The 442-nt window shown below is 24.0% G+C and overlaps 1 protein-coding gene across 1 annotated transcript; it reads right to left on the bottom strand.

Annotated features, from left to right (window-relative positions):
* Positions 1–34: 34 nt before the first annotated feature.
* On the bottom strand, positions 35–436 carry LOC116186720. The gene has a single exon (XM_031514890.1). It carries the CDS (start codon positions 371–373, stop codon positions 47–49), a length of 327 nt encoding a protein of 108 aa, XP_031370750.1. The 5' UTR covers positions 374–436; the 3' UTR covers positions 35–46.
* Positions 437–442: the final 6 nt, after the last annotated feature.

Raw genomic sequence — 442 nt, 5'->3', positions numbered from 1 at the left:
CAGAAAAATATAAGAGAAATACAAAATAAAACAATATATTTCATTATTATATCTGTTCATGAATCACAAAGATTTTATTAGGAACATCATTAAATTCAATTTCTACTTTTTTTATCTTGATTTCACTTTTGTCTAACTCAACTTGATACTCACAATTTAATTTTCCTGTAGTATTATTTCCTTTTACATGAAGACTGAATTTCTTAATATCATTATTTTCATTATTAGATTCAGCTTTTATTTTTCCTTCTTTTATCGGTTGTCCCAAATGTTCAATAGTCTTCTTATGATTATAAAATATTTCCAGTGCGCTTCTATATACTAATGTGCTTCGAATTCTTTTATCAATATAATAATTTAAAGTATATCCCATAGTTGTTATAAGAATACTTCCGCAAAAAGCAATTTTTGCTAAATTATGTACCGAAAATATCTATAAAAG

Source organism: Apis dorsata, unplaced genomic scaffold (assembly GCF_000469605.1).
Source record: "Apis dorsata unplaced genomic scaffold, Apis dorsata 1.3 scaffold_50604, whole genome shotgun sequence".
In the NCBI taxonomy this organism is placed as follows: domain Eukaryota; kingdom Metazoa; phylum Arthropoda; class Insecta; order Hymenoptera; family Apidae; genus Apis; species Apis dorsata.
This window is presented reverse-complemented; position numbering and strand designations above follow the sequence as displayed.

Bases quoted from the DNA above. Each gene is read 5' to 3' on its own strand.
- LOC116186720 (XM_031514890.1), bottom strand. From the start codon at position 373: ATGGGATATACTTTAAATTATTATATTGATAAAAGAATTCGAAGCACA.